Below are 22,691 nucleotides of genomic sequence, written 5' to 3'. Positions count from 1 at the left end.
ATTCAAACAGATCAGTGGAGCCTCATTGAAAAACACTTGTTCACCTTCATTTAAAGAAGAATGATATTTTACAATTACGAATATCCCTCTGGTGCCTGCAACAACTTATGATGATGTTTATTGCTGTTATCATCATTAGCTTTATGGCAATATCAACTCTCCTCTGGCATTAGCAGGCATGCTAATGCTGCGTCCGCAGCAGCCATCTCGCTGTGGGCCTCCAGGGAGCACGCACACACCACGCTGATTATGATGGAGATCATTCGCTTGCCCTTTCATCCGGCTGACTTGCGAGCAGATGGATTTTCCACAGAAACTGGTAATGTTCTGAGCGCAGGGAGGTGAGGGCCACAATCAACCTCGGAACTCTATGCTGCACTTATCTACCCCCCCCCACCCTGTGCACACACACACACCCCTCACACACACACACATACCCCCCACACCCACACACATCTCCCTCCACACATACCCCTCACACACACACACATATCTCCCTCCACACACACCCCCCACACACTCACACATCCCCCCACACACACACACATCCCCCCCACCCACACACACACACCCCCCACACACTCACACATCCCCCCCACCCACACACACACATCTCCCCCCACACACACACACATCTCCCTCCACACACACCCCCCACACACTCACACATCCCCCCCACCCACACACACATCTCCCCCCACACACACATCTCCCTCCACACACACCCCCCACACACTCACACATCCCCCCACACACACACACATCCCCCCCACCCACACACACATCTCCCCCCACACACACATCTCCCTCCACACACACCCCCCACACACTCACACATCCCCCCACACACACACACATCCCCCCCACCCACACACACATCTCCCCCCACACACTCACACATCCCCCCCCCCCACACACACACACCCCCATACACACACACAAACACATCCCCCCCCCCACACACACATCTCCCTCCACACACACCCCCACACACATACATACACACACACTCGTAAGTACACACATACCCCCCCCCACACACACACACATCCCCCCCCACACACACGCCCAATCCACCCCCAAAAAACCTCCCCCCACACACTTACTCCTACACACAGCGCCCCCCCCTACGTACACGCACACACATCACATGCTCAAACCCCCCTCAGACGTTTGCCTGACAGGAGAACCACGAAGCCCCGCCCCCCCGGGCCGCTGCCCCTCCGGGTCGCTGCATCTCACCTTGGAAGCCGTTCCGGAACCTGGAGCCCACAGGTAGCAGTTCAGGGGTGTGTTCGTTATATCCTCCCACAAATATGGGGTTGAGCACGTTCAGGCCCACCAGCGGCCCTGGGGAGGAGCCAGTCCTGTTCCTCTGTCCGTCCACCTGACGTACACACAACGTACAAACAGCGTACAAACAATGCTGAACAACACTCACTGCAATGCCCACCCCCCTGATCACCATGCTGAGAGAGTTTGGATGGAGGGAGGGAGGGGGAGACAAACAAAGAGACCTTCAGAATGACTGACAGAACGTAGAAAGATCCGAAATGCCGGGTAGAACCGCTGAGGGTTCAACTCCAAACGGTGGAGGTTGCCCTTCCTCAGACTGAATCGATATCCCAGAAACACACATCACATCCCTGCTCCTCCAGGAGGCTCCTCAGAACCCACCTTCAGCCACCCTGTCCGCCTCCACCGTCCGAAGGTCACCGTGTGGATATCGATGCGGCGGTCCAGGGGATCGCTGATGATGTTCCCCACGCCCGAGCCCAGGCTGAACTTGTGCAGAACCCGCCCATTACGAACTCCCAGAACCAGGAAGTCATCTCCATCGGCGCCTTGAACATCAATCATTCTCGTGTTAGAACTCTGTCAAACAACAACTGTACTGTGTATCTTCGTGTCCCACCATTCCATGTGATGGAGTCATGTAGGAGGATCTGTCGAGCTCACGGCTTCACACGTCACACGCCCAACTGACCCGCTGAACGGACACAGTCCAGCAAAGGAAAGTCTGTCATCTTTGTGTGCGCGAGTGCACTTCTGGTCAGTGTCTCTTCTGTGCACGAACCCTCACAGATCAAAAGACGTAAATAATTGGCTCTAATGGAGAGTGAAGTTCTGACGGATGCTTTGCGACGGTTCTGCTTCCATGCAGCCTCGCCACCCAGCATGCAGTGCGGCGAGGCGTCCCCCGATGCGAATGGCGATCCCTCACCATCACACCGATCCTCACGTGAGCTGTTCCCTTCTCCCGCCGTTTCCGCCCCTCTCTCTGGATTCGGTCTTCGTTCTCTCTCTGCTCCTGTTCCCCCCTGACAGTCGGCGCGTTGCTCAGCCGACTGTCGCCCCTCCCTCCCCTCTCCATGAATCACCCTAAACGCTAACCTCAGGAGAGGGACGGCGGAGGGGAGCCCATCCATAAGCCCTCATCCGCTTATTCAGCTGTCTGGGAGTCGGGATTCAACACGCAGCCAAGTAACGACACGGCAGTTAGCAGGTACTGAAGCCGACCTGAGAGGAAGAGGTGTACCCCCCTCAGTGACAGGCGACAGTGTCGTGTCACCCCCCCCCCCCCCCCCTCCCCGCCACCTGTGTTTTGAAAGAAATGTCCGTTAACATCGGCCTTGGGAGAGGGCGGCGGAGTCTCCCATTCCCTGGCTGCCGGGGGCCTCCTGCTCGCACTGGAGACGCACTTGAGGTAGACAGCATTCTGAAGGAGGGGACTAATTGCAGTGTTGGCAAAAAGACTTGTCAGGAAAGGGCCGAGAGAGGCGGAGCCAGCTTTGGGCCCTGCCAAGGCCCTCTCCCAGAGGGAGCAGGCTTTATAGGAGCACCAGCAGAGAAAGTGGAATATATATCCTCCTAAAATATCTATTAGACGAGACATTACCATACGCGGCGGGAGGAACGCTCAATATGGCGACGGGAGTCCGGCGAGCCGACGTAATGAAGCTAGAGGATTGGATGGCGTTGCCCAGGAGACCTCGCTGAGATATTTCCCACCCGTGAGGTGATTTACAATTTTCTCCCCCTCCCCCCTCTGTCGCTCCTCACCTCCTCCTTTCTGCCCTGAGAACAGGATGAGGTTGTCCTTCCAGGCCAAGGCGTTGTTGGCGAAGGTGAGCTTCAGCTGGAACTCGTAGAAGGCGCTGAGGCTGGGGACGGGGGAGAAGGCCATGAAGGAGGTGGAGCCAAACTGGTCGTTGCCGCCGAAGCGGGCGCGGGTGATGTTGATGGCTGCGGAACAAAGACAGGAGGCGCCATCAAAGGAGCTCAAAGAAGCAACCCTGACCAGTAATGTCATGTAATACAGGAAAATGCTTCTGCCGTGAAAACACCTGCTTTTCACATCTAACAGCACCCTGATCAACAGGGCTGTGATCATCTGTAATGGTCACATTAAAGTGCAAGCATAATTCAGAGCTACATCTGACCCGATACAGAAGTGCATGTGCATTCTATAAGATATAAACACCGTATTCTAGCGTGGCGCGTCTTCATGTCATGACTATTTCAGTCCAACAGCAGACCTGGCCACCACCAGGTGGCGCTCATCATCCACGCAGCAGCACAAGACAGAGACATCTTTTCTGCTCAGTGATACGGGGAGAAAGGATGGCCTGCTTTCCCAAAGCTGTCGTTTCTCCCCTCTCTTGTTTTCCTCGTGTCTCGCGACTGCGGTCTGAGGATGTGAGCGCGGCCAGCTTCACGCCTCACGCGAGCCGGACCGCGGGCCCTGGGAGTATCAATAACCACCCCGGTGAGGGCCGGCCTCGTGGCTGATTTAATAACGCCCGGCACTCTGTGTGTCTCTGCGTTTCAATGCTCCTGATCAGCCCAGCCGGAGCCCTCTCCGCCCGCCTCTCTCCAGACGTGACGTGGCCCTCTCTGCTCCTGTGCCTGGCGATCGCACGCCGCGATCCCGGGGCTGCTCCCGATCGCAGTGAGGTGGCGCTTGTTCTGTGCCTGGGGCTGTGGTTAAATACTGTGTTTGGGCTGCTCCTCGCCGGTCTGTTGGGCCCCTGCATTATTTAAAGCCGGCGGAGGAGGCAACAGTGTGATTGGGTCTGCTCGTGCTATATTTGCAGAGCGAGCGCTTAGTGAATGGCTGCAGCTTTTCAGCAATGACTCGTTCTCAGCCGCCATGAAAGGACCTCTGGATACGACAACCTAGCAGCCCATTAGACTCCTTTTGTTTTGACTCTCCCTCTCCCTCTCTCCCTCTCTGCCTCCCCTACTGTCTCTCTCTCTCTCTTTCTCCAGTCATCCCTCCCCCGTTTTGCACTCAGCCTCTTCTCAAATCCTCTCCATTTCTCTCCCCATTGGAAAGGCTCTCACTCCTTAGTGTCAGTTTACACTAGAAGGCCACAAGATCAGCTCTGCTTGCGTTTAGTCTTGTAAGGCACACTGGCACCCCACCCCTCACCTCCAGGGGATGAGGGGAGACTAGCGTCTGGAAACAGGGAGTCAGAGGCTGGGTGATAACTAGCACACAGGCCATGGTTCTGAGCTGTTAGAAGTGGACTGTCACCACCTCCCCTTCTCTTTGGACTGAAGCAGAGAGGCAGAGAGGTTGGGCGATAGGTGAGCCAGTCCTTCCATAAGAGGTTGGAAAACAGTTTCCTCTGACGTGCTGTGTGATTAAGAATTAAGGATTAAGAATTAAGTCTCTCTTTTAAGGTGGGATAAGAGGAGCAGGGTCTCTCTCTGTGTGAGAAGAGGAGCAGGGTCTCTCTCTCTCTCTGTGAGAAGAGGAGCAGGGTCTCTCTGTGAGAAGAGGAGCAGGGTCTCTCTCTGTGTGAGAAGAGGAGCAGGGTCTCTCTCTGTGAGAAGAGGAGCAGGGTCTCTCTCTCTCTGTGAGAAGAGGAGCAGGGTCTCTCTCTCTGTGAGAAGAGGAGCAGGGTCTCTCTGTGAGAAGAGGAGCAGGGTCTCTCTCTGTGTGAGAAGAGGAGCAGGGTCTCTCTCTCTCTTTGATAAGAGGAGCAGGGTCTCTCTCTCTCTATGATAAGAGGAGCAGGGTCTCTCTCTGTGAGAAGAGGAGCAGGGTCTCTCTCTCTCCAGGTGTGAGAAGTGTATGCCAGCAGTAGATGGGTCTCTCTTTCTCTCTGTATGTTCGGAGAAGAGTCTCTTATGGGGTATGAGTTAACACTGGTGGGGCTCTTGCTGCGTAAACAGATCATTGAACATGACCCAAAATCTACACTGTACAAGCGCCACACTAAGGGAAGAGAGCGTTTCATACGTGACGTGTTCACAGTCAGAACACTAATCGATAGGATCCAGGAACACAATTTTTGTTATCTCGAGTTCCAGGTCATGCACTCTCTGTCTGGATGACTGTGGTCGGCTTCCAGGAAACTACAATGCTATGGTTGAAACTCTGTGAGCTGGAAACACAGGTGATTGGATTGAGCTCCTCTTCCCCAACTGAATCGCCTTTTGCCTCTAAAACATTTAAAGACTTGGGAGACAAGTCAATCCTCTCTCAAACCTGTAAACACGGGAGCTGGAGGGCTCCTTGGTTGCACAGCAATGTTTGAATCCACAGGAAGCACGGTTTATCTTCGCGATGAAGAGAAAGAGAGCTTTAGAGAAAGCCAAAAGGAACAAGTTTGATTGTCGCTTTGGCAATGTTTACAAATGTATTTCGGCCCAATAAAACCTTTTCCGAACTGATATGAGAGAGCGAATGAGAGACAGTGAGAGAGAGAAAGTGTTAGCGAGAGAGTGTTAGAGAAAAACTACACCCTGGTTGGGCATTTCAAAATATTGGAGCTGTTTGAAGTTAAAACTGCCTGAGCTATGGGGCTCACACAAACAACATTCTTACATAAGAAAGCATAAAAGGCTTGAATATGCGGGAGGCTATAAAGTAAAGAGAATCTGTCACAAACTGCCTTGACAGACCCCTATGATCCATATTTCACAGTCTAGTCATGGTTAAGAGTCACGTAGAAAATCCATAAATGTTTTAAGCATTTGGGTGCGTCCACATCTGTAGCAGGTTCGTCCCATTTCCCCCTGCCGCTAACCTTCAACTTCAGAAGAACCTGTGTGTTCTGACGGAGCACTGAGCTACGGAACAACTAGGGCACAAAAAAACACCACATTAAATCATTTCTTTATCTCTCCGGGAGATTGTTTTGAACTTTCTCCTTTTCTGTAGCAGAGAGAAAGCCTGGTGGTGTCTGCCAACCAGGAGATAGCGTGAGGAGCATTTTAAGATGGGCTAACCCAATACTGCTATCTCACATCTCTTACCGACTGACCGGACAATCACTATTTTGTAGTGTTTGTCTCTGCGTGTTGTGGCTCAATGTGCTTCTGTGTGTGTTTGTGTGTGTGTGGGTGTGTGTTGCGTTGGTCTTTGTCTGTGTGTTTCTTATGAGTGTGTGTTTCTTTTTGTGTGTTTCTGTGTCTGTGTGTGTGTATTTTTGTGTGTATGGGTTTGTGTGTGTGTGGTATACAGCAGGAGCAGGAGGAGCAGGAAGAGGAGCAGGAGGAAGTGGAGCAGGAGGAAAAGGGGGAGGGGGAGGAGGAGGGGGAGGAGGAGGAGCAGCAGGAGGAGGAGGAGGGGGAGGAGGAGGAGGAAGAGCAGCAGGAGGAGGAGGAGGAAGAGGAGCAGGAGCAGGAGGAGCAGGAGGAGGAGGAGGAAGAGGAGCAGGAGGTAAAGGAGGAGGAGGAGCAGGAGGAGGAGCAGGAGGAAGAGGAGCAGGAGGAAGAGGAGCAGGAGGAAGAGGAGCAGGAGCAGGAGGAGGAGGAGGAGCAGGAGGTAAAGGAGGAGGAGGAGCAGGAGGAAGAGGAGCAGGAGGAGCAGGAGGAGGAGGAGGAGCAGGAGGAGGGGGAAGAGGAGCAGGAGGTAAAGGAGGAGGAGGAGCAGGAGGAAGAGGAGCAGGAGGAGCAGGAGGAGGAGGAGGAGCAGGAGGAACTGGAGAAAGAGGAGGAGGAGCAGGATTAGCAGGATTATCAGGAGCAGGCGCGGAGCCTGATGCCAGGAGCTGGGAGGACCTGCAGGTGATCAATACTGACTGATGCTATCTGACGCTATCAGGATTTCAATTCAAATGTCAGCCGCACTCAGGCTGACTGCAGCAGATTAGCCCACTCCATTTGGCCCTGGGCGAGCTTGGAGTGTGACAGGGGATCTGGCCTGGGACCAGCTGCCAAATCACCCACCAACTCCCGCCTGTAATTAGGACCAAACGAGACCGTTTGTTGTGGTGAAGCCACAGGAAGAGACATGCTAAACCTGGCACTGCTCAGGAACCCTCACAAGATACCACCACCACTCAGGTCCTCCCCTAGCGAAGAGCCCCAGACTCCTCCCCTAGCGACGAGCCCAAGACTCCTCCCCTAGCGACGAGCCCTAGACTCCTCCCCTAGCGATGAGCCCTAGACTCCTCCCCACCAGAGCCTGACCGGAGCGTTCGTACGGCACTGTTCACCGGCGGCACCGTTGTGTTTCCTGAGATCCCAGCTCCGTACGTTCTCCTGCTTCAGATGTTGAGACTTCCTCAACAGTCTCGTTTCCTGCTGGCAGCGCTGGAAGAAAAACAGGGCTCTTCCGAGCGTTGCTGCTTGTTGCGTCAGATAATCTACAAAGGCCCGGGCTTGAGGCTCGGGCTGCCTTCAATCCCCCTGGCTGCTGCGTCCAAGCAGAGGCCAACCGACGTGCTGTTTGCATACATGCATGTTGCTTCCTGTTTAGAGGGGGCGGCCGACGTGCTGTTTGCATACATGCATGTTGCTTCCTGTTTAGAGGGGGCGGGGGGGGGGGGGGGGGGGGCTGAGAGAAGCCTGGACATCGTCGACAAATCAAGCCGCGTCGAAGGGAGCTGTTGAATTCTGCGAAGTGATGCTGTGTCAGGTGGAGCCAGACAATGGGGGTCAGGAGGAGCCCATGTAGGAGATGGTGCAGCTGGGTGTGGCCTATGGAAGACAGGCACAGAGCTGGGTATGGCCTATGGGAGACAGGCACAGAGCTGGGTATGGCCTATGGGAGACAGGCACAGAGCTGGGTATGGCCTATGGGAGACAGGCACAGAGCTGGGTATGGCCTATGAGAGACAGGCACAGAGCTGGGTATGGCCTATGGGAAACAGGCACAGAGCTGGGTATGGCCTATGGGAGACAGGCACAGAGCTGGGTATGGCCTATGGGAGACAGGCACAGAGCTGGGGACTGTTGGACCATTTAAGACTGAATCTGTATCAGGGTCAGTGTCCTGCAATTTGCTCATCAGCTGTACAATATCTGAAAGATGTTTCAAGAGTCTGATGAAAATACAAATGGCCTCATCTTAATTCCAGCAGAGTGAAAACAGGGAGTGACTCGTTTTTAAACACTGGCTGTTTGGAGAATGGGCTTTCAAAGACATTCTCAGCACTCCATGCAGTGCTTAATTATTGTGGAACTTCAGTGGGGAATAAGGACTAACAAGACATATAACAACATTGAACACAACACAAACAGTAATGAATTTTTCTCATTTAGGCGAATCATTTTTCATAGTGACACAGGAGGTGCCGGATCCAATGAAAAAGGTTCCGGATCCGACGTGGAACACGCCGGAACATGTGCCCTGGCCCCCCCCCCCCATCCCAGTAGACAGGCTGGGCGCAGTATTGAGCAGGGGTCTAATGTGGAAATCTACAGCAGGGGATGGGCTCTCCTCCTGTCTGTTCCAGCTCATTAACCCCTCCACCAGGACCAGGCCCCGCCCCCTGACCAACCACGGGAGACAGGAGGGGAGGAGTGTGTGTGTGTGTGTAGGAGAGAGTATAATAAGTGTGTGTAAAAGCAGAGAGACGAGGAGAGAGACGAGACCGAGAGGGAGAGTTTGTTACGCGTAAAAAAACTGAGATCGAAAGAAAGACAAAGATGGACAGAGAGTGTGTATGTGTGTGTGAGAGTGTGTGTGTGTGAGAGTGTGTGAGAGTGTGTGTGTGTGAGTGTGTGTGTGTGTGTGTGAGAGTCTTAGTGTGTGTGTGTGTGTGAGAGTGTGTGAGAGTGTGTGTGTGTGAGTGTGTGTGTGTGTGTGTGTGAGAGTCTTAGTGTGTGTGTATGTGTGTGTGTGAGAGTGTGTGTGTGTGAGAGTGTGTGAGAGTCTTAGTGTGTGTGTGTGTGAGAGTGTGTGTGAGAGTGTGTGTGCGCGAGTGCATGCGGCTCCTACCTTCCTCACACAGCAGGCCCTGTCGTCCGTAGGGGCAAAGGCACACAGCCTCCAGGGGGGCCTTGGGGAGGCAGGTGGCCCCCCGGCCACAGGGGCTCCTCTCACACGCCGTCAGCTGACACAGCCGGCCCGTGTACAGCAGGGGGCACTCACACAACCAGCCCTCGCCATCACTACACACACACACATGGGGACACACACACACAATATACAGGCACACAGACAGACACACATATACAGGCACACAGACAGACACAGAAACACACACACACACAGGAAGAGATAATTAGGACGAGGTGGGGATGGAGCTCATAGGATCGGCCAGATCTTGAGCTCAGAAGCATCACCACAGGGAGGGTCTGAACAGAGAGCCCAGCACCGTGCTGCATACAAACACCTTGTTCAACACACCAGAATCAACAGAGATTTGCAACTATGTGACTAAGTAATACCTCTATCACCAGTAGTATCTCCGTCCCTGTGAAAGTAATCCATTTAATATATTTGAGATGGGCGGAAAAATAAGCTGGCATGTTAGATGGATTGAATACTTCTGGGACGGAAATGGACAAGATATTGAGTTAAAGATTTATTCAAATAACCACCCATGCACTGCTGGAATTTAATTTATTTTCACCCTTTTTTTTTTTCTCCTCTGAAAAGGTAAACACAGCAACGGTTCCTGTCAATCCTGATAATAACTCGGCAGGAAAACCAATGATTGGTAGTGTTTGAGCAAACATATGGCCAAAAGGCCTACAAGAGGACGTCGCTCCCCGCCTCCCGAGTCTTATTCGTGGGGTTTATCAGGTGGCTCCCATTGAATGGTGGGCCGGCATGATAAGTCGTATTCAGCCGGCGACTTCGTGAGATGCTCGGAGGTGCACACTCCTTTCAAAGGTATTATATCAGATACAGGAAGCAGTGGCGGAGGTTTCAAATCTATGAATGAATAATGCGCTATGGGCAGCACCCCGGCGGCAGGTGTTGTGCTGCTGCAGTAATGCTGCTCCTAGAATTGAACATTTTAGGTTCCCTCTCTCGGACGGAGGGGCAGAGTGATCGGGATAGAACTGAAAGAGTCCAAAAAATCCAAAGAGCAATCTTCGGTTTGGTTTACAGATCAGTCCATTAACGGTGGGTGAAGGCAGCAGTGTGTGTGTAGTGTCATTGACTTAGTAATAAACACCACGGTTTAGACTGTGAACTATTGTGTCTTGAAAGCCGTATAATTCACAGACACTTGAGAGAGAAGATATTATTGCAATGAATGCTAAGGGGAACTGCACATGAGCTAATCTTCACACCAAATAGGTTTTTCTATACCGACTGATGGTGTTGATGCTTATAGACCATAGAAATATCCAGTATATGACATAGTGCTTTGATGTAGGCTATGCACACTAGGAGTGTTTTGTGCTTGTAAAATACAATGTCCTATATCCACACTGCAGTGTGTACACAAGAGCCCAAGGACACATTGCCATATTGTAATAATATTTAAATAAAGAAAACAATAACCCAAATGAACACTCTAAAACGTGTACATGTCAAGGCAACGCAGCCAGCCCTGGTCAAACAATCGGCATCGCAGACGTCGTGAAATAATGAGCTGTAATGTGCTGGTTACGTTTCGAACGGGAAGAGAGAAGACCTGTTGACACATAATCAGATGAATAATTGAAGAGAACCCAAGAAGCAGGCCAGTTGTAAGCGTAGTTAGTGCTTCTGCCAACCTTTCCATCTCCTGCCGAACACGCTGCGTCGCGGCTCCTTTTCAGCTTAAGTGCACGGCGACCTAGGAGCGTTCAGTACCACAGCAGTTCTTCGATATATACAGCCATCTGGAAATCACGTCGTAGCAACCCGCCGTCTACATTTCTCCCACCCTATGTTCTGTGTTGGACCCCCCCCCCCCCTCCCCCCGTAGGGTTAGGGTTGGCTGTATCCTCTATCCTTTTTTTCTTCTGTCTCTTTCTCCTTCGCTACAGCCCACACATGCTGTCAATGTACTGCCTCACTGCTTCAAGGGTATTACTGACCCCATTACATTTAATTGAATATAATAATATCCAGTCAATGCAGTGTGCAACAGTATAAACACAAACTATTTTGGTGTTGGACTGCTTGTGTTTGGACGGTAGAGCTGATTACTGACAAGACATTCACACCCTGCTTCGTGAAGGAGATGTTTCTCCACTCATAATGCTTCAAAAATGTCATATTCATATTAGAACTCATTTCAAATGGCCAATGTCTGGCTGAACCAAAAGGAAAAAGAAAAGCCTTTTTTTTTCTTTACACGAAGATGACATCAAGCATTAAGCCCCTGGCGAACCCAACCAACCAAACCAACTAGAAGAGAGACCATTATCTCAGCTCCCACGATCAATCTCATCATCATTTTACTAACGACATTCATTTCTTTCGCCCGTCCTTTCAATGGAGAACAAGACTGTGCTGTTCTGACACAAAGTCAATAGATGTGAGATGTGTCTGAGACAGTTAATTAGTGTGGCTCACAAAAGCCTAATGGCCATCTATCTAATCAGATCACTAAGGAATTGAGTCTAGTCTGCCATCTTTTATCTGGGCGACAAACACGGTGTCTCGGCCTGTTTGGTCCTCTGCAACGCCAGACCTAGGGACCAATCAGAACATGCCAGACCCAGGGGACCAATCAGAACATGCCAGACCCAGGGACCAATCAGAACACGCCAGACCGAGGGACCAATCAGACCACGCCAGACCGAGGGACCAATCAGAACACGCCAGACCTAGGGATCAATCAGAACTCGCCAGACCGAGGGACCAATCAGAACACTTCAGACCGAAGGACCAATCAGAACACGCCAGACCCAGGGACCAATCAGAAAAAGCCAGACCCAGGGACCAATCAGAACACGCCAGACCGAGGGGCCAATCAGAACAAGCCAGACCCAGGGGCCAATCAGAACACGCCAGACCCAGGGACCAATCTGAACATTCAACACGGACACGTTCATATATGCTCCAAATAAAAGCATAAGCAGAGATGCAGTGACAAGATCAAACAAACACACTCGACTAAGCAAGGCTGATTAGGAGCGATGGACAGCCTGTCAACGAGGAGGTAGTTCACCTTGTGGGATCAGAGACCAGGTCCCCAAGGAGAACTCTCTTCTTCTCTCGGTCTGAGGACAAGCGAGGTCTACAGGGAAGTTAAGAGAGCGAGGAACTGCCGCGAGACGGGACGGGGGTCGGCTTCACACTCCAGTCGTTAATGAGGCCTAATCACAACCCTGATTACATTACATATGTGCGGTAACAAAAGGTTACCGTCATCCAGCCCGAGGCAATCATTTGATTACAAATTGTGTTTGTCGTTGTAGTAGGTTGTTGTTGTGATTATGGTAATCACAGAGACCCCAACACAAGGACACAAACATCTCCACGCTCCTCTTGGCTCTGCTGCCATTTAAGGAGTGCACAGAGCACCCACACGGGATAGGAAGAGTACATTTTGAATCTGTCGAGCACCAGATAAACTGCTGAATAATTGATTTGTTTGCTCATGATATCTCTGTCAGCAGGGCTCTAGCTAGGAACAATATAATCCTTTTGGCCGCATACATTTTTGAAGCCATGGCCCTTTGCAGATGAATTCCGCTTCCCATCTTCTCATGTGTTGGTTGCTCTACTGCAAACATGACATGGATAATTGATAGGGGTCCTGAGTTCATAGTCTAACCAGACGCCTGGAATTAACATTTGAAACATGGATTTCATTGAACTGTATGGTTTATTTTAATATCCTACGATATCCTACGATTAGGATTATGCATTAATTACACAGTTATTCTTTGAAGAAGAGCTCTTAGGTAACACATTATCAAATTGTCCCTGACATGTTTGACTGTACCCCAACCTTTTTGTCATTTGTACTGCATCAATTTCATGGTCACAACACTGTTTGATTGGACCGCTTTTTCTTTGAGGGACACGATCCAAGAGATAGCTACAGAACCCTGGCAGCTGAAGGCTATTTGAAAGCAGCTTCTATTTTACGACCTTGGAACGTTCCAGAATACTCCAGGAATACTCATTCGTTCATTAGCACTTTCTGATCTAAACAGAGAGCACGCTAGGCACGTAAAAACAACATTCCGTACAGAGGAAAATAAGAAGCACAAGCTCGTGTGTCTGCACAGCAGATGGCTGGTCTGCAAGGGCGAGAACCATCTCAACTCCCCTGCATCGGGCTGTCAGGAAGTACAGACGTTAGCAGCGGCCTCTGGAGCAGGACATGCCTACTGAAACTTTCGAAACAAACTCAGACTAAACAAACTTTTCCCGGCACATCATGCTCCATTATTTTAATAAAACAACGTATTTTTTTTTCGAAATCCCATAGACCCGAGTCACCCAGTGATTCAGAAGTGTCCTTCCAACTAACCACGTTTAGCGGTTTAGAGAACCAAGGCTGTTGCAAGACAACATTGTTATTGTATGCTGTGTACCCTATGTGGGCCATTCAAGAACATATACACCGCTTTGCTCCTCATGTTTAATATGGACCCACGTCCACGGACTAATTCAAGAGCAGTGTTCTTTCCGGGCTTTGCGTGTCCTCCAGAATTCAAAGAAAACACTTCAAATGAGTCCTTCTCTTTGAGACGGGCCCCTCAGGGCCTGAAGAAACAACATAACTATATGAGGGTAATGAGAACCGCTCTCTGTTGCTCGCTAGCAGAGCAGTGATTGTCTTCAGGACCTTGGGTTGCTTCTGGGTTCTGGCTTCTGGCTTCTGGCTTCTTTTGGGTTGTAAATAATTACACATCATGCTTTTAACATTAAGCGTCCCGCCTCAAAAAGAAAGTTACAGAACTTGACTTCACGCGAGACGTGCTTTTACAGACGGGATTTCAACAGAGAAACACAACGTAAAAAACAAAACAAAAAAAAACAGCAGTCAAGCATAGCACCATTCCAGTGCTACATCTCTCGCCATCGGATGTGGTTCCAGAGGATTCCAAGGCGATTCATAGATCCAGTGCTCCGTGAACCAGGCTGACCTGTCATCTGCAGCCGAGTCCACAGGGTCATCACATCGCCACTCACTAATCACAGACATAACATGGAGCCTGATGCATACGGTTAGATAATGTGCCCGACGCGCCACCGAGACCTCCTCATTTGCATCCTGAGAGCAATAATTATTTGGATATTGAAGTGCTGCTAGCTGTGGCCGGGGAGCAGACGGGGCTAAGATCTGTATCACCTGAACCGGTCATCTGATTACTGCAGGTGAAGGGCATTCGGAAACCCAACAATGGGCACATCAAAACAAGTCCATGTGATTGCTTAGCGGGTTCGAATCCAAACGACATCCATCCCACTGACAATAATGCCTAATTTCTCGAGAGAGTCTTTTATCAGCAGGTATGGTCATGTGTGCACCGTCAGAGCACCGCGCACGGCAGCCACGGCTTCTTAAAACAACATTAATGCTCAAGAAATATTGCCTTTGAGAACCTCAATAGACATTAATGAATCATCTAACACAAGGTAATGTGCTGCTAATGGGCTTCGGTGCTCTAACTTCTCTCAATTGATTAGTAGTAATGGACTCCTAAGTATGGTCTAGGTGCGAGAGAGGGAAGGACCCTAACAGACCCCGGAACATTGATTCATACTAAGTCACATGACCAGAGGCTTTATGATCAGAACAGTGAGTTGTGAATCACACCAGAATGTCTTGATGACAGAGCTTTGTCTTCTGCATGAAAGCAAACATGGATAATCATGCCAGTTACAAACCAGCAACCATATGGTAATGTTTATTATATATATATATATATATATATAATCTGTGGTTCTGTGCTTGTTTTGAGATCACAGCACTTTCTGAAAGAACAGTTCCTGAGGTGCGTTTGATTCGTCTCCGAGTTGCCAGTTTCACAGGTGTGTTACATCCACCAGGGTTCGTCATGAGACACATGTCAGGCACGCCTGGGGTGTCTGACAGAGCGTGCAGGCTTGGCAGGGCGTGTGCTGGCGGAGGGGAGCACTCCTACCTGACACAGGTGCCTCCGTTGCGGCAGGGCAGATGCTGGCAGACTGGAGGGTCGCAGCTCTGGATGTTCCTCCCGCCCAAGGCCTCCCCCACCAGGTCCACCTCCCTGGAGTCCACCTGGAGGTCCCGCAGGCATCCCACCAGGCCCCTCACCTCCTGGGTGTGGTCACGAAGCTCCCAGCTAGAAGGGACACCGCCCAGGAACATGGGGCCAAACGAGGCCTGGGGGATTTGGTGCAAGAGCAGGTTTAAAATGTCGACTGTTTTTTAACCCTTGTGCTGCCTACAATGACCCAAAGGTTCACAACGACCCCTCGTGGTGCTGCGACAACTTTACCCAATACAAAAACGAATGAAAAGCATTTTATTTTAACCTTCGTGCTGTGGGGGGTGTGAGACAGCCTGACGGTAAAAGAAAATGCTTCACTTTATTTTTGTATGAAGTTGTCGCAATGAAGGGCCTCAATGACTGAAGGGGTCACAATGACCCGAAGATAACAAGGGTTAAAGCGTTGGTGGTTACTAAACACTCACAGAAATTTGTTGTTAACTATCCCTATAGAAATACAGAAATACATTCTGCGTTCAACCTTTTGGTTGGTGGAGATTTCATTGGTTTAAATTAAACTTGATGTACTTTTGTTGTATACATAATACTGACATAAGGCGCTGTTTACCTCCGAAATCCAGCCACACTCATTCGAGATGATCAGACACTTGGTCCTGCTAGATCTACAGAATGATAGGGGCTTGTATCGAGGTGAACATCTCCCTTTTGTACGCGGGACGTAAAGTGTTTTTAAGAGATGAAAACCTTTCTTGCGAGCTTGCTTTGATGTAGAAGGCAATTAGCTGCCGACAGTTGTCATATTAGCGCAACCCACTCTCGTGAACCGACAGTTAATTCTACCTTAACAGTCAATTTAACAAGCCAGGTAAAATTGTGCATGTGCCAAGAAAAAACGTTTCTCCCTTCCAAGTCTGTTTCCTGTAAACTCAGAAGCACCACGTCGACTCCCCCCCCTTATACACAAACAGTGACCTCCACGCATGTTTGTGAACACGTAACGAGCAGGAACTCTGCCCGAGCAAGCATGAACTGCCTCTCTGGTATTTAGGGCCTAAGTAACACGATGCATATGTGCAGTATGCATGGTGAAGTGAACAGCCGTCAGATACAGGGTGTGGAGGCTGGAGAACCCGCGGCTCAGCTCGTCTCCAGACAAGAAGTGTTACCTCTGACCCAGGAAGGGACAGGAGGTCTTCCTGGCGCCCCACGGTCCTGTTCTCCACGGCTATCTCCAGCACGCACGACCCTCCATCCCTACCCGCTGGTAGTCCATATCTGTGGGGAGAGAGAGAGAGAGGGAGAGAGAGAGAGGAGAGAGAATGTGGTCATCATATTAAATCCATGCAGGCTTGAAGATTATGCATAGCAAGGTGAGAGAGAGACAGGAGAGGGAGAAGTAGAGAGAGGTAAAGAGAGGTAGGGGGGGTAAAGAGAGAGAGGGGAGACAGAGAGGCGAGGGTAATGGAGAAAGCGTGACGGCTCACACTGCATTTCATATTTCCAGTAATGTGTCGTTTCATGATCCTGGAAGGACGGACTCTCACCACTGCATGACGGATCAAGACACAGCCCGTCAACCGTTAACACGCCACACACGCATACAACACTGAATTAAAACAATCATGGAAAAGCGGTTGTGTTGCCGAGGTAACCAGAAAGAGAGATGTTTGGATGGGTGTTGGCACATCCTCCACCATGCTGAACCCACCCAGCTTTCTGGTTGCGTAAGGATGATTCTGCATCCCTCAGCGGTGAGAGAAAAACACTATCCCACGTCGTTACATAAAGGGTCATTAAGAGAGGCACAATGGTGGATGCTTTGTCCTGGCTGGTGACAAACCCCACTGACAAACACCATCGTGGACTGAGGAAGGAGCTGGTGGCTCCACTTGGGATTCATTAATGAATAGTGAAATGAGGCCAGCTGGGTGGAGATGCATGGTGAGCAGAAGGAGAGGAGGAGGAGGAAGAGAACTTCATCATTTGACCCTCTCCCCATCTCTGGGGACAGACACACAACACACTGGCATTAGTCACTAATGTTTCCTCCTTAATGGATGTTCCACAGTGTTAAGTAGCTGGTCTACTTGTGTCGTATTCAAGCCTTGGCAAAGTCAAGTGGTTCCTTTCTCCTATTTATCACAGGTATGTTCCAGAGCGGAGAACATACCTGGGTCCATGGAGAATTCTGGGTGAGGCATCCATTATGTGCGAAGATCCAGCCTGCATGTAAAGCAAGGGAACTAGACCACAAGTGTCAATCTTGAAATACATCATTCACCTCAATATTGAAATAGATTTCCGAAAATAGTTTTTAAATGTCTTATTTTGAGACTGTTTGGAAAAGGGAAAGGCAGTAAAAAAAAATGCTTGGCAGGTGATTGGATGAACCAACTGTCTATCATTGAGCATCACGGGCTAACCATGCCCATAGCTGCCAGTCGTTCCTCAGACGATGCTGATTGGTGCAAACCACTGTGGTTCGGGCATAGATAAAAAATCTGCAAGGTTAGTAGGCCTCAGCTTGTTGAAGAACTGGCATGTTATGGATGTACATGAAATTTATACATGATTCTGCAGCAAATGTGCCGGGCCAGATTTTGGGACACAATGTCTGCGACGGACTGCTTTTACCAGGCTGAGTTTTCACACGTCTCCTTGCTATACGCCTGGGTAACTGGAGAAGACCTGAGCAATAGGAAGTCTGTAACAACCACCTCTCAGTCCTCTCTCCACACAACATCGTTCTCAAATCTTTATTCAGGAAACCTTGCAGGATCCACACCTCACTATAGATACGACCACACGATCATGTCCAACAGGGCAGGGGCCAAGACGTCACAAACACTCATCGGTGTCGTAAACAAAGGAACAACACATCTCAGGGTTGTGTTGTGTTTGTGTTGCACTGTAGTTGTGTTGTGTTGCACTGTAGTTGTGTTGTGTTCGTACTGTAGTTGTGTTGTGTTCGTACTGTAGTTGTGTTGTGTTGCACTGTAGTTGTGTTGTGTTTGTGTTGCACTGTAATTGTGTTGTGTTCGTACTGTAGTTGTGTTGTGTTCGTACTGTAGTTGTGTTGTGTTGCACTGTAGTTGTGTTGTGTTGCACTGTAGTTGTGTTGTGTTCGTACTGTAGTTGTGTTGTGTTCGTACTGTAGTTGTGTTGTGTTGCACTGTAGTTGTGTTGTGTTTGTGTTGCACTGTAATTGTGTTGTGTTCGTACTGTAGTTGTGTTGTGTTCGTACTGTAGTTGTGTTGTGTTGCACTGTAATTGTGTTGTGTTGCACTGTAGTTGTGTTGTGTTGCACTGTAGTTGTGTTGTGTTCGTACTGTAGTTGTGTTGTGTTCGTACTGTAGTTGTGTTGTGTTGCACTGTAGTTGTGTTGTGTTTGTGTTGCACTGTAATTGTGTTGTGTTCGTACTGTAGTTGTGTTGTGTTCGTACTGTAGTTGTGTTGTGTTCGTACTGTAGTTGTGTTGTGTTCGTACTGTAGTTGTGTTGTGTTTGTGTTGCACTGATGAGGACAACTCAGGAGCCAGCTTTGACCTGGCCTGGCCCAGGCCCTGCCCCAGAGTACTGAACAACCGACTGGTAATTAGCCCACATCTAATCAGCCTGGGCCCAGCTTGAGCTTCTCTGGTGCCACTGTCCGCTTGTGATTGCAACACTTCTCGTGAGCAAGGAAGAAAGAGACGAAAGAAAGCCCCCAAACCTCTCCTCTAATGACCAGATGCGAGCAATCAGGGAGATCGCCCTTATGCTAATTTGAAACAGCCTTCCAGGACACCTCCCGGAAGGCAATCACAGCCACACAACTCCAGGTAGGACTAATTACAGGTTGGGGAAGTTATGAGGGCCATTCTGCATACAGATTGATGAATTAATGCCCCTGGATGACGACAAACGTGAAATGCAACCTGACGTTCAGACAGCATCCTGGCTCGTTGGGAGTAATGAGCACTGCTGCATGATGCTTCGCACTGCTGTGCTTGTTGGGTGTCACATATTTAAAACAAAATTCCACGTCTGTGTTCTAATATTAGCTCAGCACAGTGCGGCCATGAAACAGTAATTGCTTTTGAATATTACATGGCTGTTTGTTCCGAAAAGAAAAGACAAACACAACATCTCATAATGTCCAGGACCTTCCACAGCCTCTAGGCTCAACACAACATCTTATGCAAGCAAGATTTGTGCAAAGTACCCCCCCAAAAAAATAAAATAAAGACAAATAGAAAATCGTTCTAATATGGTTACAAAATGCCTTAGCCTCCGGTGCTTGGTAGGCTTTGATCTGAGTTGATGATGGAGCGGTTTGTAACCCGGGAGATGCAGGGAGCATGATGCTGGTCTGAGGTCTCATGAGCACTGGACTATGAACACCCCACCAGGCTCATTTACATGGGGCCCAGCCTCAGGCAGGGAGAACTACCATGCACCAGCACACGGAACACCGACAAGCTGTGTGTGTGTGTGTGTGTGTGTGTGTGTGTGTGTGTGGTAGAGGGAAGCTACTGTAGCTGGAACAGTGACCAAACCAAACACAGACGGCACTCACAGACATACAGGACATGGTACTGCTTCTCAAACAGTACATCACACACACACAAACACACACACACATACATAAACACAACCACACACAAGTGCATATGCTTACACACCCAGAAACGCATACACACACACACTTCTGAAGTGTATATCAACTGAACCGTGCATGACAGAAATACAAATGTGGGCCACTGGGCAGGTTTGTCAACTACAATAATGTAACGACTGCTGTGTGTGTGTGTATGTGTGTATGAGTGAGTGTGTTTCCATGTCCGTGTCTCATCGCAATGTTGCTACACCTCTGATCTCTGATGGTAAGTGACTCCTCATCCCTAACGCTCTCTTCAAATGGAGCGAGCTTTGAATTATTCACATGGACGCCGCCCGCTCCACTGGCCTCGTCAGGGTTTTTACCCTTACAGCGTGTAGGAACATAGAAACATGTATCGATCCGTCAGCTCCTCGGTCCAGAGCATGCTCTCCAGATTACCAACCCCTTTAGCAGGGCGCATTGAAACCAACCAGCACACGTGAGCAGGCTTCTCTACGTTGTTAGGCGACGTTACTGTCACCTTAAAGAAAAAGAAAAGAGAACACCGATCTGAGAGCAAGATGATGATGCTGATCCCTCCTGCCTCTGCTCCCCGTTGGAGAACACGGTGAAACACTGCTGGAGAACACGGCGAAACAGCCCTAGAGAACACGGCGAAACATCCCTGGAGAACACAGTGAAACACCGTTGGAGAACAAGGCGAAATACCGCTGGAGAACACGGTGAAACACTGCTGGAGAACAAGCGAAACACTGCTGGAGAACAGGCGAAATACCGCTGGAGAACACGGTGAAACACCGCTGGAGAACAGGCGAAACACCGCTGGAGAACACGGTGAAACACCGCTGGAGAACACGGCGAAACACCGCTGGAGAACACGGTGAAACACCGCTGGAGTACACGGTGAAACAGCGCTGAAGAACACGGCAAAACTCTGGCAACAGATGGCAGTAAAACATCACACTGCTGCAGTCTTGACTGCTGTGGCAGCACAAGCCCTCCGAAACCAGGCGTTTTCCCTCCCCTGAACCCTCCCCCCCTTCCCCCCCTTCTTCACCCTCCTACACCCTCCCCCACCTTGGCCTTCCTCCCCCTCCTGGCCAGAGGACATGCACCACGCACCCACCAGGGCACGGCCAGGCTGACATGGTTTCACCGCCAGGGTCACTGCTCTGATAACATCGTTTGCATGCATGTGTGTGTGTGTACACGCATGCGTATGTCTGTGTGTGTGTGTGTGTGTGTGTGTGTAAGAGTGTGTACGTGCAAGAGTGTGTGTGTGTACAGTACAGTCTGTACATCATCAGGCTGACTCACCCACTCTAAATGGAGCAGATGCATGTTGGGTAATATCAGCTTGTGGAATGCACAGTTACTGTAGAAAAGCCATTTCTGGATATTCATGAACAAGCTTGTTATTTTTGGATTTTTATGCTCGAGTGACATTGTGTCTGCTTTTGTCAAAAATTCTGTGACAGCAAATAAATAACTTTTCTTTTATGTTACAGTTTGATTCTAGTATCACAAATGGAAGGGCCATGTAAAATAAACTGGTTTTGTGTGTATTAATAGTGTTGCCCAGCGTAAATGCGGCTAGCTATATTTCTTACTTGTAACATTGGCATGAAGTAATTGATAGTGTGTGTTTTGATTTGACCTACACGTAAAAGTAACTAATTAGTTCACCACCAGACATTCCTGTTATTAGACAAAGGCCTTGATACTTTCTGCTCCCCCTTCCCACTCTTTCCATCTGACCCATTGTAGGCTATGTTTCATGTGTCAGCCCATCAAACTCTTACCAAAGCCAATAACAAATTTCCACTACTGTTCATTATATTGCCATTTATTCCAATAAATTATTGTGTTTAATTTTAACAAATTCTTTCCTCAAGATTAGACTGATTATTACATATTAAAAATAGGATTCCTTAATGTCCTAAACACAATATTAAGGTGGTGCCCCATTATAACAAGATACTTTATTATAAATAAAGTATTTATATCTTAAACGAGCAAACCCTGCTACAATAGTTTGTACTTATTGGCCGATTATGGAATGCCTGTTAAAACCATGTCATTGGATGTCAAGTTATATGTTTTGAAGGAGGTAGCTGATTTTGTGCCGTGTTTTTGAAAGTCTGTGTTCAGTTTGGTGAAGTTTTATATTTTACTATTGGGGAGAACGTGAATTTTGTTTCAGAATAACAACAACAGTAAGTATTACCAATAGCCCCACTCACTGAAAGTGAATTTAACTAAACATACATGTACAATACTCTGGACAAAACATTTGTGTACATTTATGTTGTGGGCATGTATGACAGAGAGAAAGAAAGAAAGAAAGAAAGAAAGAAAGAAAGAAAGAAAGAAAGAGAGAGATGTTGTGAGCATGGATGACAGAGCAGAGAGAGAGAGAGCAGAGAGAGAGAAAGAGAGATAGAGAGAGAGAGAGAGAGAGAGAGAGAGAGAGAGAGAGAGAGAGAGAGAGAGAGAGAGAGAGAGAGAGAGAGAAAGAAAGAGATGGAGAGAGAGAAAACATTGGGAAGTGTAGTATATTTGCCCCCTCATTATCTGACTTGCCTATTCTTAATCAGGGTAAGCCTTTAAAAGAGAAAGGTTAGCGTTAATTATCATGTAATTTTAATTAGGACAATTACTGGCACTGCATTAGTCATGTCCTTAATGCAGTGTAAGGGTATCTGTCCTATGTCACAACACAATCTGCAGAGTTGTCGGCTCGTTTGTCTTTGCGGGTTGTAGGTACTTTCAACATACAATAG

At 49.2% G+C, this 22,691-nt stretch overlaps 1 protein-coding gene across 1 annotated transcript in view; it reads right to left on the bottom strand.

The window, feature by feature from the left end:
• The window catches only part of eys (eyes shut homolog), a 165,100-nt gene that overhangs the window by 6,658 nt on the left and 135,751 nt on the right, over positions 1 to 22,691 (bottom strand). Inside the window, exons 42-47 of the mRNA XM_047029299.1 lie at positions 16,473 to 16,581; positions 15,238 to 15,458; positions 9,182 to 9,354; positions 3,064 to 3,246; positions 1,678 to 1,844; positions 1,243 to 1,387 (exon numbers count right to left, since the gene is read on the bottom strand). Of these exons, the coding sequence (XP_046885255.1) occupies positions 1,243 to 1,387; positions 1,678 to 1,844; positions 3,064 to 3,246; positions 9,182 to 9,354; positions 15,238 to 15,458; positions 16,473 to 16,581 (998 nt within the window). The remainder of the gene's footprint in view (positions 1 to 1,242; positions 1,388 to 1,677; positions 1,845 to 3,063; positions 3,247 to 9,181; positions 9,355 to 15,237; positions 15,459 to 16,472; positions 16,582 to 22,691) is intronic.

This window comes from Hypomesus transpacificus, chromosome 11 (assembly GCF_021917145.1).
Source record: "Hypomesus transpacificus isolate Combined female chromosome 11, fHypTra1, whole genome shotgun sequence".
NCBI classification, from domain to species: Eukaryota; Metazoa; Chordata; class Actinopteri; order Osmeriformes; family Osmeridae; genus Hypomesus; species Hypomesus transpacificus.
Note: the sequence above shows the minus strand (reverse complement) of the source record. Positions and strands in the feature narration are given on the sequence as shown.